The sequence below is a fragment of the Dipodomys merriami genome, unplaced genomic scaffold, assembly GCF_024711535.1.
Source record: "Dipodomys merriami isolate MVZ:Mamm:240054 unplaced genomic scaffold, mDipMer1.0.p SCAF_8, whole genome shotgun sequence".
NCBI classification, from domain to species: domain Eukaryota; kingdom Metazoa; phylum Chordata; class Mammalia; order Rodentia; family Heteromyidae; genus Dipodomys; species Dipodomys merriami.
The window spans coordinates 53,597,165-53,609,521 of NW_027206401.1; the positions used below are offsets into that span (position 1 = coordinate 53,597,165).

At 44.3% G+C, this 12,357-nt stretch overlaps 1 protein-coding gene across 3 annotated transcripts in view; it reads right to left on the bottom strand.

Annotated features, from left to right (window-relative positions):
- Positions 1-12,357, bottom strand: part of Adgrb3 (adhesion G protein-coupled receptor B3) — a 527,596-nt gene that overhangs the window by 37,942 nt on the left and 477,297 nt on the right. For all 3 annotated transcript variants that reach the window (XM_070010769.1, XM_070010770.1, XM_070010771.1), the window contains 4 exons: positions 9,107-9,173; positions 6,377-6,462; positions 1,257-1,355; positions 774-945 (listed from right to left, as the gene is read on the bottom strand). In XM_070010769.1, the coding sequence (XP_069866870.1) occupies positions 774-945; positions 1,257-1,355; positions 6,377-6,462; positions 9,107-9,173 (424 nt within the window). The remainder of the gene's footprint in view (positions 1-773; positions 946-1,256; positions 1,356-6,376; positions 6,463-9,106; positions 9,174-12,357) is intronic.

Consider the following 12,357-nt stretch of genomic DNA (forward strand, 5'->3'; position numbering starts at 1 on the left):
TTAGTACTGACCTAAAAGAGTTAACCTTTATCATCTTAATTATAGATAATTATGTACTTATAACATTTATTATAGGAACCAAGTTTATTAATCTTCAACCTTTTCTATCTAAAATAAAGTTAGTTGACAGGAGGAATGGGTATACACAATTTATGGAGTTCTAGGTCAAGGAAAAGGTAAGAAGTATTGTGTCCTGTTTGTGGCTAGTGCTTTGAAAATGTGTACTGTCTTCTCAGTCAGTCCACATAGCTTCTCTTGGTCTACTCTCCCTGACTCTTGGGACTCTGGCTATAGTTTTCCTTACACAAACTTGGTGAGCTCAGTCTGTCATTTCTCAGAGTCCAAGAGATTCCCTTACCCCCACCATAAGCCTTATAGCTTCGCTTCCATTTTCAGTGTTGAACAATTGTTAGTGGAGAAAGCAAGGAAGATCAAAATATTAAAAATATTATCAACATATTAAAGACCGAAGATCAATATCTTATAGACCAAAAGATTAAATTATAAAGACCAGAAGAATAAACTTTTGAGAGTTTCTGCAAACTAGCAAAGATATACTCTTCAACCATCGCTCACTTCTCTAAGGTGTTCTGCCACTTACAGGGATCCAACAGATGGAGTGAGGGGAGATGTGTGGTGAAAGGGCTGGGGCCTGGGAGGAGAATGGAAGGAGGATCTGGACCAGAACACACTGTACTCACGAGCTCATGCGTGGGGTCAGAACCCCTTTGTTAAACGATTTTAATAAGAAATGAAATAAAAAGAGTTCTTACCTCTCTCCGAAGAATGCAGTGCACCATGACTATAACAAAGCCTTGCAAAGAATCAAACACAGCAAAGAGAATCTGAAACAGGATGGAGCGCTTGTCTGTCATGGCCAAAACGGCAGACATCCAGGTCAGAGCTAGCAGGGGCAGCACCACGCAGGAGCTCCACAGCGAGGCCCTGCGGAGAGACGCGAGCCCCCGGTCACACAAATGCCCCCACCGCCCAGGCCACCACCTACTCTCCTCTCTAACAAAGCATTCTGGGAGGTGGTTCCAAGACTACTTCCTTGGAAACCGGCACCCAGATAACAAGTCCACACTTCACCTGTTCTTGCTTTTATGGACTATCCCACAAAAGTTACACAGGTGACAGGCAGGGGTAAATCTTTAAACATTAGCAAATGCAATGCTTTTTAAAATCATCATAGCAGCATTTTCTCACATGCACTGTAAAGATTTGCAACAAGAAGAAGTGAACGAGAGACTGACATGGCGTTGCTGGCGGTGGTGGCCGACAGGGCTGTTGTCGAAACGACTCCACACTTGGCGCACCTGAGCGTCAAACCGCTGTGAGGCTCACTCATCTGACTGCAAGCAAACACAACACCCACAGAAAGAACAAAGTATTGAATGGTGACTGGAAAAACTTGCTGCTACAAGTAAGCTTTTCAATATGACTTCATGCACAAAATCTATCATCAGAGATGAATGCTCTAGATGGTTTTCAAGATGCATCAATGTTCACCTCTTACCGATCTGGACATTTATTGCATGTGAGGCAATTTTCTATCACTTACATCATAAATGATCCTATGTCTGTAGATGAAAATTATGCAATACACTGAGCTAAACACAATCAAGGCATGTGTAGATATACAGAGAAAGCCCTCCATTCACACCTGTGCCATTACATGTGGAGGACTTCCCATGGCAGTCAAAATCTTCCAAAAGACATTTACTGTAGAAGTCCATCCTGGTAAGTATACATTATATACACAGTTATCTATGCCTAGTGTCTAGTGTCTCTCTCATCTATATCCTATTGGCTGGCTGGCTGGCTATCATATCTAGGACAATTTCAATTGTGGAAGATGCAGATTTTTATCTTGACAGATTCATATTTCTTTTAGCATCAATTGCTATACATATTTTGGGATGATCTGCATATAGAGACAAATGAAACTTGATGATATATTGTTAATATTAAAGGCGAGAATTTTCTGTTTTCAAGAGTACACTTAACACACTGATTAAGTTCAAAATATTCTTGCGGAACATGTGTTACAGCCTTTAACCTTATAGCATTTGAATAATCTCTTCTGAGCTTGATGTTTGTATGTAAATTCATATCCACACAATTTTGATATCAGTCACTACAGCTCAGAAGCAAAATCATGCTACACAGAAACACTTGGTGTGTGTTTGCTTGAGGGGAGGAATCCCTTGAAAAATGATGTGTTTATTGGAATATAAACCTATTAGGAAAATCAAAAAGAAATTACATAAATCAAAGTTCAACACTACAATAATTCACTGTGATGTATTTCTCTGGTTCACTTTCATGCAGTCTACCTTGAGGATTTTAAGTCTTTTATAGTGGAGTTAACTGCCTTGGTACATCTTTATCTCTGTCATCTTTATACTTCACCTCTATCTCTGTCATCTTTATAATCTGTATATCATCTATACCATCTAGTCTATATCTACCTACTTATGTACAGACAGGACAGAAAAAGTTAAAATTTGGAATGACTGGTTTCTTTTAAATGTTTGTGAATTGTTTTTAGTGAAGTAATATATCTGAAGAGTATGGGACTGACAGTTGATCTCATAAGAAAGCTTGAGTTGCTGGGAGGAGACCTAGTCCAGAGCATACACAATGCTACAGGCACCCAAACATGTCCAGTAACATGTCTGTGCAGCTCTGTGTGCACACGGCCCAAGGGGCATGCCTATTCCTTCTCCCAGAGGAACCTAGACTAGCACCCAGGGACTGCAGCCAGTTGCCCATCTGGTCCCATCCCTGTTGGCCGAGGCAAGGCACCCAGGCCCTGCACTTCTCAGAGCTGCCTGGAGGAGTCTAAGGATCAAGCAGAAATAAGCACCAAGCTCCAACTGTGCATTTAATTTCCTTTGTTCTCAAATGTGATCAACTTAGTATTAAAAAGGTATATCTCCACTGTCACTGTGTTCCTCAGCCCAGAAGATGGGACGTTTGATGTGTGTGGCTGAACATGAATGTAGTGATTTTTCAACGTAAGGATATTTTGCCTCTGGGCTCTGAAATAAAATGGCAGCCAGGCCTGGTGCCAGGAGCTCATGCCTGTAATCCCAGTTATTCAGGAGGCTGAGATCTGAGGACAGTTTGAAGCCAGCAGGACATGAAAGTCCATGAGACCTTTATCTCCAATTAACCACGAAAAAGCTGGAAGTAGAGCTATGGCTCAAGTGTTAGAGCACCAACCCTGAGTAAAACTGCTCAGCGACAGCACCCAGGCCTTGAGTTCAAGCCCCAGGACCATGAAAGAAAAAAAAAAGATTGTAGCCAGACCCTGGGGACTTTCACCTGCAATTTTAAGCCAGAAGAGTTCTGAGGCCTGCAGTTAAACAGCCAGGAGCCAGAACGGGAGGCGTGGCTCAAGTGCTAGCACTCCCGTGCTTTTGAAAAAGACCAGTGAGAGCTGGAGGCTCTGAGTTTGATCTCAGCACTAACAACAACAACAACAAAAACTAGTAATAATAATGGAGCATACTTTGTTTCCTTTAATTTCTTCCAGGTGCCATATTATTTTCTGTTACATTGTTATTTTCAATAAATCCCCCCTTTATAATGCATTAGGAAAAAATCTAATATTGTTTTGGCATTAGAAAACTTGTCAAGCTATATTATTAAGCATTGAAGCCTTCTTAATAAATGTTTAATTAGCTTCAAACATTTCGAGCTTCTTACAATTTGCTCTTCACACTTTGAAATGGGTAACAGTTCAATATTTATTTATGGAGACTAACACTGTACGTTTACAGATGCTCTGTAGAGCCTAGTCTTCCTGACCTGGCTACCAGCACTGTGACAGCCACACTCTGCCTTCGCCGGTGCGTTGGCAGCATGTCTACTCTGGGGCTTGGAGCCAGGGCACACTTGGTTTTCCCAGTGAACTCTAGAGGACTTCTAGGAATATTTTTAGAATGACAAGTTTAAAAAATTCTAATTGCCTTCAGTCGTATGTGGAAGGAGGTGGACAGATTCTACAGTAGGACAGTGATGGCATGCATCTGTGCTTCTGCTTGCTTACAAAGAGCTGTGTGAACTGCCTACGAGCGTCCTGCGGCCTGGGTGCTGTGGTCCCCCGGTGCTCGCTCTTCTTCCCTGCCCCTCACTGCCTGGGCCCTGTGCTTGCAGAGAGCCTGGATTTTGTCATGAGGCCCCTGGCTTGAGTTTATAGCTTTGTACTGGTGAGGCAGGTCCTCCACCACTGGAGCCATGCCTCCAGCCCTCTTGTGCTTTAGCTATTTTCCAGGTGGGGCCAGCCTTGCAATGCAGTCTGGCTACTTCCACTCCCTCACAGCTAAGATCCCAGGTGTATGCTGTTGTGACTACCTGTTGGTGAGAGGGGGTCTTGCTTAGCCTTGGCCTGGGCTGTCCACAAACTGGGACCCCAGCCCTGCCTCTAGCGAAGGGGCTGCATGGTTGGGCTGCCACTTTTGCCCAGTCTGGGACCTGGAGCCTGGACTGCCGACCTTGGCCTCCCTGTGTGGAACAGACACTGCTGGCAAGCGCAGCAATCCACCCTTCACGTGCCACACTCATTACAAGTCTAAGGCTGAGGGGGAGCTGGCCGAGCAACATGCTCCAACACACTCCACAGCTGCTAAGCCCTCAGCCCTGTACTGAGCATGCTCTGGGGACACTGCAGTGTGGTCCTGTCTGCTATACACAGGAAGTTTACCCCACTGGTTGCAGAGCCGGTTGCTCCCATGCCTGCTACACTCCTGCCCCATCAATGTGATGTCAGCAGCTGGGAGGATTTGCTCTCCAACCTATGACCTTACAGAAGTTCTGGGTGTCAGACATTGGGTACTGGATCCCAAATGTCTATGCAGCTGACAGGAGCGGTCGTGAGCACACAGCTCATGGCAAACCCCTTCCAGCTATAGCGTTGCCTAGCAACGGTGATGCAGCCAGTCTCTGCCTCACTGCTCAGCTAGCTGTAGTCACTCAAGGTTCAGGTCTGCTATGTGAGGGTGCCAGGGAACTAAGCTGTGGCAAACATGGAGTTAGACTGCAAACATGACTGTCCCTCTGAAAGAAAGGATGTCCAGGAACTGTACAGCTCTACTGTTTGATAGAAATAATCCTTAATTTTTATATCAAAAGTTGTTCAATTTAGTCTTTTACTAGACAAAGAGATGCCTAGGTTATCTTGCCCTGAATAAAGACTTAACAACAAAAGGACTTAAAATTCTCACCTATGTGATCAACTAGTATGATAATTAAATATAATAATTACATAGAGATGAATTACAGGGGTGAGTATTGATGGAAGATGCAGTTTAGGAGAAAGGACAAAGCTTTTTTGAGGAAAAGACATGGGGAAAATCAAAGGCATTAATATCTGGTGGATCATGCAATTTTGAGTTTTTTTAAATATTATTATTTTGATTCCTATCATTAAGTAGTGGCACTAAAGGGCCACAATCCCATAGGTCAGGTGGCTTGTGCCGTTTTCATGGTGAAGTGATTTAAAGTACTGCTGCCTATGTATTTGCTTTAGAAGCAATTAGCCATGGTGAAATCTTAGTAACAGCAAAATTAAGGAAGACGCTTCTCTAAATTCTGTCCAGAGTAGCAAGTAAAATTAGGAAGGACTGTTGTATCCACATGATAGCCAGAATTTCATAAAGAATAAAAGCATGTAATAAGAACAATGTCTTGTCAGTGACTGTCAAGAAAGGACTTTCTCTGGTATATGTAATTAATTTAAAAAAAAAAGTAGTCTTTTCACACTATGTAGAATCGTTTGTCTCAGTCCTGCTCCACATACATTATATGGTGCTTTACTGACATCGTATCTTTGTGACCTGAAGTTGCACGGTTTGAAAACTTTTTTTTTTTTTTGGTCGGTCATGGGGCCTGAACTCTGGGCCTGGGCGTTGTTCCTGAGCTCTTCAGCTCAAGGCTCGCACTCTACCACTTGAGCCACAGCACCACTTCCGGTTTTCTGGTGGTTCATTGGAGATAAGAGTTTCACGGACTTTCCTGCCCCGGCTGGCTTTGAAATGCGATCCTCAGATCTCAGCCTGAGTTGCTAGGATTATAGGTGTGAGCCATGGGCACCAGCTGAAAACTAACTTAAAGACAACGACTTCAAGACTAGCTTTAGTGTTCAGCCTTCTTAACTGACAATACACACAAAATGCAGGTAGGTCTCACGAATGATTGGTTTAATTAATTCTGAATTTTCATTGTGTCACTCATGAACAGTGCAGGGCTGGGCTGGCCACACCCTGCCCAGAGTAGTGTCTAGGGCAGCAGCACTGGAGGGCAATCTGGATTAGAGTTATGGAATTCACTGATAAAGAACCTTCAACACCCACTGCAGGCAGCTTACCTGGCTCTGTGTTTGAGCTTCTTATCTAGGATTCCGTCTCTGGAAACAAGTTTATTAAATACCAAGATGCCAATCACCATGTTGACCTGTCAAACAGAAACAGAGTTGTCCTTTCAGTGCCACGTTGCACGCTAGGCCCCGCCCAACTCCAGAACCTGCTGTTACCCTTCAAACTGCCGCAGAGCCTCAGAGCCATGGACGGCAGTGCCCAATACTTTTTAGGTGCTAATATGTGACAGCGATGTGACTCTTCAGCTGGTTACCGTACAACTACAAGTTAATATCCATGGTGTCAATTAACATCAGGGAGATTACCTTTCCACCACCTGTGTGTGTATGTATAAATGTGTCTGTATATGTGCATGTTGCATTGTGTGCATGTTTGTGTATGTCTGCTGCACTATGTGTGCTTGTGCATGTGTGTACCCAAGTGCATAGGCATGTGGTGTGCACATTTGTGTGTGTATGCGTGTGTTTTACAGTTCTAGGGCTTGAACTCATGGCCTGGGCACTCCTGCTTGCTTTTCTGCTCAAGGCTGAAACTATGTTTGAGCCAAAACTCCACTTCTTGTGGGTTTTTGTTTTTTGTTTTTTACAGTTAACTACTTGGACATAAGAGTCTCACAGACTTTCCTGCCAGGCTGCCTTTGAAACATAATCCTCAGATCTCAGCCTCCTGAGTAGCTAGGATCACAGGCATGAGCCACTGGTATGTGGTTTTCATTGCCTGGCGTTTAACCGATACCACACTGTAGCATTCTACTATTCTCTCTTGGGTCTGTTGTGAGCAGAATCAATCACTGGTTCGTTTACCCTTTGTATGGGAGCTGTAATAGCAAAAGCTCGGAGCAGGAAAGGGAGCGCCCTGGCAGGCTAGGTGAACGGCATGCCCTGTCTCCTGCTGGAGGAGTCCTTCAGTGGACTGTCATGGCGCCAAAGCATACAATACCAATATACTCCAAGGAGAGCTCTAATGCATTCCATTCTAAACCTCTTCCTCTCACTTAAGGTTCTTTTGCTAACACAGCTGAATGAAACCAGAGGGAAAAGTTATAAGGAGCTCCTGACAGAGAGTCTCTGGGGAGCCAGAGGTCTCCAAGGCTCTCAGCCTGCCATGGACTGACCCCCTGGCAGGAAGCTGAGATAACCCAGGGCGTGTGGCTTCTTTCTCTCACTGCTCCTGTCCGGCCTTCGTGGACATGGGGCAGAGCTCTGGGGCCTCCACCGCCTCTGCCTGGGCAGGTGCTCAGGCACAGCAACGGTGCCAGGCCATGCATTCTCTTAAGTAGGATAAGGAGGGGTTGCTGCCTATAATTTCTGCCAAGTCACCATTCAAGCTGTAATTCCTGATGAGTCACTATTGTCTATAATTTCTTGAAAAAATATCACTATTTAATATTTCTCTCTTTCTCTTTTTTGTCGGTCGTGGGGCTTGAACTCTGGGCCTGGGTGCTGTCCCTCAGCTCTTCAGCTCAAAGTAAGAGCTCTACCACATGAGCCACAGCACCACTTCCTGCTTGCTTTTTCTGAGTAGCTTATTGGAGGTAAGAGTCTCATGGACTTTCCTGCCTGGGCTGGCTTTGAACCGCAATCCTCATATCTCAGCCTCCTGAATAGCTAGGATTAAAGGCATGAGCCACCGGCCCTGGCTCTCTTTCTCTTTTTATAGGAATCTAGTGTGTTAGAGAAAGAACACCAGGACTAGGTAAACAGTCAGTAGAGCAGACAAGGCTCTATGGAATGGCTTTGCTTTTCTTTGCTCTTCTCTCTCGTCTGTTTTCTTTCCTTGGGAATCATGGATTATTTCTGTTCCCTGGCAAGCTCTACAGGAAGAGACTCAAGTATCACAGTTATAAGGACAAGGTCACTAGTTTCCCAGTTTTTGAATGAATTGTTTAAGAAGCCAGAAGGTAATTTTCCAACTGGAAATCTAATCATACAATGATAGAAATCTTTGCAGTTAATTCAGACCAAGCTTTTCCTTCCTCATTTCTTCAGAAGTTGGATAGGCAGGAAGACTTATAATTAATTACTTCAGAGAAGGAGGAGGCAGAGGGAGAAGAGAGAGAGAGAGAGGCAGAGAGAGAGAGAAAGGGAAAGCCAGGAACAGGACAAGGGAAGGAAGGGGCAAATGGAAGGGAGGGAAGGAGAGAGACCAGAGGGAGGAAGAGACTCAGGAAGGGAAAGAGAGGGAGAGAATGGCAAATTAATAGGACCATCATTTTAAAATTTAAGGAATTATTTTATAGGTTGGAAAAGAAAGATACTAATTCGTGTGTGCTTCCCATCTGAAGAGCCTGTACACCGTGAAGACTGGATGGGGCACTGGGCAGAGGTGGGGCTGCCCGGCCTATGCTCCACCATGGGGCGGGGGGGGGGGGGCGGTGTGAGTGGGTATCTCCTCATTAATAACCACACGGCTCCTTGCAGAATGGAATAAAGGTGGGGCAGGGATATATGATGTCATTTCATACATTAACCAGGAGGAATTTACTGAAATTGACACAAGATTTCTTCTGAATTCAATATAGAAAATACTATACTCTCAACATGATTAGTTTTCCATACTTAAAATATGGATATTTTAGAGCAGAAGATGGAACACAATTGCTATTCAAATTAAATGAACAGTTCGTTGAACTTTAAAACTGTACACAACAAACACTTTATTGTAGTTGCTGCTCTGAACTAGAGTTGCTTTCCCTTTTTGCACAAGAGCTCAGAGCTTACCAGGACAACAGCAGCTGCAGGTCCCACGAAGGCGTACAGCAGCCCCCCTTCCAGAGACAGCCAGCAGCTGCAAGCGCATCAGACAGAAACTGACAGGAGTTAGTGACGCGCATTAGATCTCAGGAGCACCAGATCACAACTCAGATCGCATAGACACTCGATTGGGGACATTGGCACATTTGGACAAGAAAACAAAGTGCCAGAAAAAAATGGGAAATAAGGCTTTTCCTGAAGCTAGGCCTATGACTCAGGCCTGTTACCCAAGCACCAGAGGATGAAGATGAACCCTCTGGACTCTCATCTCCAACTGGCCAGCAAAAGCTAGAAGTGAAGCTATGGCTCAAGCAGTAGAGTGCCAGCCCTGAGCAGAAAAGCTGAACAAAAGAAGAGGACTGTGAATTTAAGACCCAGCACATGCATGCACACACATGCACACGCGCACACACACACACACACACACACACACACACACATTAACAAAGCATTATGTGAATGAGAAATGACTCTGTCACTAAAGAACTTATACTATAAAGCAGTGAAAATGACAAATGACTTTTATAGTGAAATCTTGATATTTATCTCCTTTATAAAGATGATTTTATCACTGAAATTCTAACTGTGCTGTTTTATATGGATTTTCTCAAAAATACTTTAAAACAAGAATGTTTGAAGTGGCTTATATATGCCGTGAGCCTGTTTTTCCTTGAGGTTGAGATACTGATTTAAAATATGTCACTGCAGTGTATGGATAATCTACATTTGTGTGCTTTTTCATGTGTATGTGTGTGTGTACACATGTGCATGCACCAGTACTAGAGCTTGAACTCAGTCCTTGGGCTTTTTCATTTAAGACTGGTGCTCTACTACTTGAGCCACAGCTCTTCTGGCTTTTTGCTGGTTAGAGAAAAGAGTCCCATGGACTTTCCTACCCAGGCTGGCTTTTGAACTACAGTCCTCAGATCTCAGCCTCCTGTGTAGCTAGGATTATAGGCATGCCATAGTAGCATCTAGTGCTTTTTAACTCCTCAGCCTGCTGTTTAGACTTGGAGGAAAGCTTGAATGAAAACCAGTACAGCTGTTTGTGTCAAGGAGTTAATCACAGAGAGAAGCAGGCTGGCATGGCTGGAGATCTGATAGTTCCTTGGTTAAAGCGATTTTTCTTTTGCAGTTAGAGGAAAAGGAAGAGGCCCAGTCCAGGACAGGGGCTCAGCTGTGGGGACCGAACCAATGCAGTCCAGCAAAGAGAGTTTGGGGGAGCACAAGAGATGGTTTTGTTTTCTTTCCAAGCTCAGAGCCTCATGCAACCTGTTGGGCCCTGTCCAAAGTCCCGGCAGCAACAGAGACCTCAGGCTTGTCTAACAGGAAGATGCCCTGCTCTCTGGAGGACACAGACACTACTTGATTCCCTTACGCACACAGTGAAGAGGGCAAGCAGTTCTCTGTGGAAATTAGACAATAAGAATTTCAATCTAGTGTGCATGTTCCACATGTGCATACTTATAAATTTGTTCACAAATATGTGTGCATTCTGCATTTTGGTACTGCCTTTGCCAAAGCAACAGACTGATAAAAATGGGTTCTCCTACTTTGGGCAAGAAAACTGAATATTTTTTAAACAAAACTCAGAGAAAAAGATCTTGGTCTGCCAGAAATTCTAATTTGTTGGCTCTGAGGATGTCACTAAATTTCTCCTGCATTTTCTTTTTCATGCCTATGTATGTGTTGGTAATGGGACTTGAACTCACCCAAGGCTGGTGCTCTACTACATGAGCCACACCTCTACTTTTGGCTTTGGGGTGGCTAATTGGAGATGAGTCTCATGGACATTTCTGCCCGGGATGGCTTTAAACTGCCAGCCTTGGATCTCAGTCTCCTGAGTGGCAAGGACTGTGGGTGGGAGCCACACATGCCCAGCTCTACTGTGTTTTGTGCAAACCTAATTTTCAAGCTGAGCTTGCTTCTCACTTAAAAAAAATTGTTATTGTAAAGGTGATGTACAGAAGAGTTGCAGTAATAAGCCAGTCATGAGGACATTTTTTTTTTTTTTGGTCAGTCCTGGGGCTTGAACTCTGGGCTTGGGTGCTGTCCCTGTGCTCTTCAGCTCAAGGTGAGCACCCTACCACTTGAGCCAGAGCGCCACTTCCAGTTTTCTATTGGTTTATTGGAGATAAGAGTCTCACTGACTTTCCTGCCTGGGCTGGCTTTGAACTGGGATCCTCAGATCTCAGCCTCCTGGATAGTTATAGATGTGAGCCACTGGTGCCTGGTGAGGACATTTCTTTTTGAACAGTGTCACCTCTTCCCTCGGTTTCTCCCAGTTTTTCCCTCCCAACTCCCTCCCCCATAAAGGTTGCACAGTTCATTCTCTTTGAGGTTTGCTAGCAGATTTAGTATACCTTTTGAGCTACTTTTTCCCAAGGTGGCTTGTCTAATATGATGGAAATTTATAAAGTCAATTCATAACGCAATGCATTGTATTTGCTATTAATTGTACACTCCTTGAAACCAAGAATCTTAGCCCCTATAATTTTACTCCTTTCCACAATCCCAATCAATTTTTATTCTTACTTATTATTTAATTAACTGCTTCAAGCTTTGGATATTTCAGGTATTAGAAGATGAATTCAATTTTCAAATATATTGGCCTTTCATCTACATTGTCTTAAATACTGGACTTACGCAGTATTTAAGTAATAACTTAAAAAGCAACAGTATACCATAAGACCATTCTGCAATGTATGTTTGCAGAATTTTTTCACAAATGCAAGTTGCACTAAGACCTACGTGTGGTAACACAAGTCCCTCTTCTCAGCCCTGGGGGAGGCTGAGGCTGGCAGAGAGGAGGGGAGGCTTAAGATCCTATCCATAGAGCTCAGTGGCAGAGTGCTGGAATCGCATGCTTGAGGCCCTGGGTTCAATTCTTTGGCACTATATAAGCAGAAAAAGCCGAAGTGGCCCTGTGGCTCAAGTGGTAGAGTGCTAGCCTTGAGCTGAAGAGCTGAGGGACAATGCCCAGGCCCAGAGTTCAGGCCCCACGACTGACCAAAAAAAAAAAAAAAAAGATCCTATGCACAATAAAACAGAGACACAGACACAAAGACAAAACCAATGGCGTGGTGCATGCTGGATGGGGTGGGGCCAGTCTGGGACTGGGCGGGGCCAGTGTAGCAGGGGCTGGTGGGTGGGGCCAGGCCAGTGTGGGGGAGGAGCCAGGGCAGGGCGAGTGTGAGAGGGGAGGTCTGGGGCGGGGC